Raw genomic sequence first — 4,292 nt, forward strand, 5'->3', positions numbered from 1 at the left:
CAAAATAGTGCATGCTTGTAGAAGAAAATTCTCATATAGGTAGTCATTTTCCAAATGTAAAAAATTAAAATTACTTTTTGAATCAGTTAGTATATTGTTAATAATTTAATCTTTTTCTTATAAAATATCCAACTGTTATTTAATTTTGAATACATAGTTTATTTAAAGCCAGTAAATCAAAATATTAATATCTCTGGTTTTTTAAAAACTCTGAAGTCATCTGCATAAAGTCCCAAGTAGGTCATCTTAGAATTAATACTAAGATTACTCAAATATAGAGCAATACATACAAGGTTTTAAAATGTAGGGCATGATCATCACATACTCTAAGAAAATATTAATTCATTGTGTCTGACCAATTCAGCAATATAACTGAAAGTAAAACTTGAAAATACCATTTCATAATATGGTAATAGGTATTCTATGTATCTTTAATTTTCAGTTATCAAATTAATTCTTAAATTTGTAAAATGATAAATATAATTATTTTGTTTACATTATTTTTACATTTTTCACTTCAGTTCAGTTCAGTCATTCAGTCGTGTCTGACAATGACACCATGGACTGCAGCATGCCAGGCTTCCCTGTCCATCACCAACCCCAGGAGCTTGCTCAAACTCATGTTTATAGAGTTGGTGAAAATACCATAACTTCATACTAATAGATTTTAGAAATAGCTTTGACCTATTTCCATTTTACATATCCAGTAGTTATTCCTATTTGAATATGAATTAAAATATCATTCTTTTGCATTTTCCAATCAAATGTCTATCTTTTAAAATGTCTTTGAAAGCAGCAGATCCAAAGTGCTGTGGTTCTGGGACTGAACCTGTAGAATCGATAATCACAGCACCTCTTTAGACAGCTTCTTTAGCTTCCTTGTGTTTCAGTTTTCTCATCTGTAAAACTAGTGAGATAACAATAAAACAAAATAATAGTATTTACAAAGATCACATTAGACAGTTGGCTGAAAGTGAGTCGCATCCAACTCTGCTACCCCATGGGCTATACAGTCCATGGAATTCTCCAAGCCAGAATACTGGAGTGGGTAGCCTTTCCCTCCTCCAGGGGATCATCCCAACCCAGGGATCGAACCCAGGTCTCCCACATTGCAGGCAGATTCTTAAACAGCTGAGCCACAAGGGAAGTCCAAGAATACTGGAATGGGTAGCCTATCCCTTCTCCAGGGGATCTTCCCGATCCAGGAATCGAACCTGGGTCTCCTGCATTGCAGGCAGATTCTTTACCAACTGGGCTATGAGAGAAGCCCGGACAGTTGGCTAGTGACTGCCAAATATGCATTCACTATGTGTTTGCTCCTATTAGCTATTATTATGAGTTTATGGTTACCTAGTGAGTCCTTGACTACTTTTTAAAGAAAAATAGCTGAATAATACAAAGACATCCATAGGTACTTTGAGCTAGAAAATATTGTTAACTCTATTAGTTGGCTGCAAGTGATACAGATGTTGGAACATATTACTTTAAGAAATTTGTGGAAACCATTATTTAGTATTTATTGCTTATGAACATTTCTTTGTACTCTTTATTTCTCTATCTAACCCCTCAATGTCTAAACTAAGATATATTTTTCTTTATTAGGATAATTAAATAAGTAATAATCTAGGGCTTTTACTACTCAACCAAGCAAACCTTGGGAAAGTCATGTCATTTCCTTGATCTTTACTTTATTTACAAAATTAAAAGGAAGCTAGTTTCTTCCTCAACAGAGTAGGATCCCCAAGCAGCAGTGATACTTTCTGGAAATTTGTGTGAAATGCAAAACCACAGCCCCCACCACAGGTGACTGATTTGGAATCTCTATTTTGACATCCCCCTCAAGTGATGTTCCCATTAGAACTTAAGATCACTGCTGTAAATGACATTGAAGTCCCTTTCTGCCTTGTTTACACATATAATAAATCTGCTGAGATTTATGAAGGAGATGACATTTGTTGTTGGAGTGTGAGAGTGTAAGACTTGAGGACAGAGAGAGAAAACATTTCTTCACAAAGACTTCTCAGAGACTGAAGACACCAAAGTTCACTTTGTGCAATAAACTGCACTCAGGTGTAGGTTCTTGTGACCTGAATGTTTGACAGTTATAGCTTTCCAATTGATCTTCTAATTTATAGGCTCCATCCTCAAACAAAGCATTTAAAAATAAGTTACAAGCATACAAAAAGAAAAAAAAACACCTAGTTTCAAAATGATTGTCTGCTTTTCAGCTTGTTCATTCACTTCCAAATAAGTGTAGCAGAGGACAGAGGAGCCTGTCATACTACATTCTCTGAGGTTGCAGAGTTTGAAAAGACATAGCAACTGAATAACAATAATCCTAGATGCAGGAAGAAATTGCCTTAAGTTCATTGTTTAATATGGAAATTTTTTGATGTGAATAATGTAACACAAATTTAAACATGAAATGATTAATATTGGAGAAGACAATAATTTGAAACTATTTTAAAAATTCTTCCAGTTTGTTTTTAGACATTATTTTTGAGTTCAGAGCTTATATATTAAAAGATCAATTCAGAAACTATAACTGTCAGATATGAAAGTGTCTAGAATCTACATTTGAGAGGCCTATTTCTCAACAAAGATAAAGTACATGATTTCATCTAAGGACTGTGCAGAAAGAGTTTAGTAACAAAAGTAGTGAACCGAGTCTGCATGAAATGTTCAGCCCTTCATGTGTTTAGATGTTATCTGTGAATGTAATCTGCGAACCAGTAATCTGTGATCTGGTTAGAACAGGAATGATTAAAGCAGCAAGACTGAATTTGAATCTTGGATCTGAAGTGTAACCATAGATGAAATCTTTGCAAAATTGCTAACATTTTTTGCACTGTCTGTTAATTCGTTATAATAGCACAACTCTCTACCTAATTAAATTAACCAATACTAATCATGCATAGCTCCAAGCACAGGGCAGGCACTCAACAGATGTTAGTTTGTCAATATGCATTCAAGTACTGAAGCACTCTCATGAATGCATTTCTTTTTATTTTTCTAGAACTGCATGATTGAGTCAAAGACCTCCATGTGGGGGTCTGTGTTTTTCTATGAACACACACAATGAAACTCTCCCCCAGGACTTTCTCCTATTGGGCTTTCCTGGGTCCCAGATCCTTCAGCTCTCTCTTTTCATGCTTTTTTTGGTTATGTACATCCTCACAGTTGGTGGTAACATGGCTATATTGATATTGGTGAGTACCTCCCACCAGCTACACACCCCCATGTACTTCTTTCTAAGCAATCTCTCTTTCCTGGAGATTTGGTATACCACAGCTGCAGTCCCCAAAGCCCTGGCCATTCTACTGGGGAAAAGGCAAAGCATATCATTTACCAGCTGTCTTTTGCAGATGTACCTTGTTTTCTCATTGGGCTGCACAGAGTACTTCCTCCTGGCAGCCATGGCTTATGACCGTTATTTGGCCATCTGTTATCCTCTACACTATGGGACTATCATGAACAGCCTCCTCTCAACGCAGCTGGCTCTGGGCTCCTGGGTCTGTGGTTTCTTGGCCATTGCCATTCCCACAGCCCTCATTAGCAGCCTGACCTTCTGTGGGCCCCACACTATCAACCACTTCTTTTGTGACATTGCACCTTGGATTGCTCTGGCCTGTACCAGCACACGGCCAGTGGAACTTGTAAGCTTTGTGATTGCTTTTGTGGTCATCCTAAGTTCTTGCCTTATCACCCTTGTCTCCTATGTCTACATCATCAGCACCATCTTCAGGATTCCCTCAGCCCAGGGCAGAAGCAAAGCCTTCTCCACATGCTCCTCACATCTTACAGTGGTGCTCATCTGGTATGGCTCTACAATCTTCCTTCATGTCCGCACCTCCATTAAAGAGGCTTTGAATCTGACCAAAGCTGTTCATGTCTTGAACACTGTGGTAACTCCAGTTCTTAATCCCTTCATCTACACTCTTCGTAACAAGGAAGTAAGAGAAACTCTGCTAAAGAAATGTAAAGGAAAATAAACTGCTTCCAACAAAACAGACCTCTGTCAATTGTCTCCATATCTGTTCAGGGGTTCCAAGTAAGAATATGGAGAAAAAGGCAAGTCTTTCTTGATGTAAGGAGAGGAGGGAAAAAAAAAAAAACAGAAAAAAATCAATCAAAACAAGTTTAAAAACCTGTGTATACTTGCGCTACTTTCTCATATATGATAGGAATGGAAGTTCTTGGTATAAGCAAACTGGACATTTTTAAAGAAAAATATCTTTACATACTGAATTAGGTTTATCCTTGGATTTCATTTATAAAATGAGGTGTAATAG

At 36.9% G+C, this 4,292-nt stretch overlaps 1 protein-coding gene across 1 annotated transcript; it reads left to right on the top strand.

Moving 5' to 3' along the window:
• Positions 1 to 3,034: 3,034 nt before the first annotated feature.
• On the top strand, positions 3,035 to 3,992 carry LOC133252011 (olfactory receptor 6F1). The gene has a single exon (XM_061424766.1). The coding sequence runs from the start codon at positions 3,066 to 3,068 to the stop codon at positions 3,990 to 3,992; it is 927 nt and encodes a 308-aa protein (XP_061280750.1). The 5' UTR covers positions 3,035 to 3,065.
• The last annotated feature ends 300 nt before the right edge of the window (positions 3,993 to 4,292 follow it).

This window comes from Bos javanicus, chromosome 7, assembly GCF_032452875.1.
Source record: "Bos javanicus breed banteng chromosome 7, ARS-OSU_banteng_1.0, whole genome shotgun sequence".
In the NCBI taxonomy this organism is placed as follows: domain Eukaryota; kingdom Metazoa; phylum Chordata; class Mammalia; order Artiodactyla; family Bovidae; genus Bos; species Bos javanicus.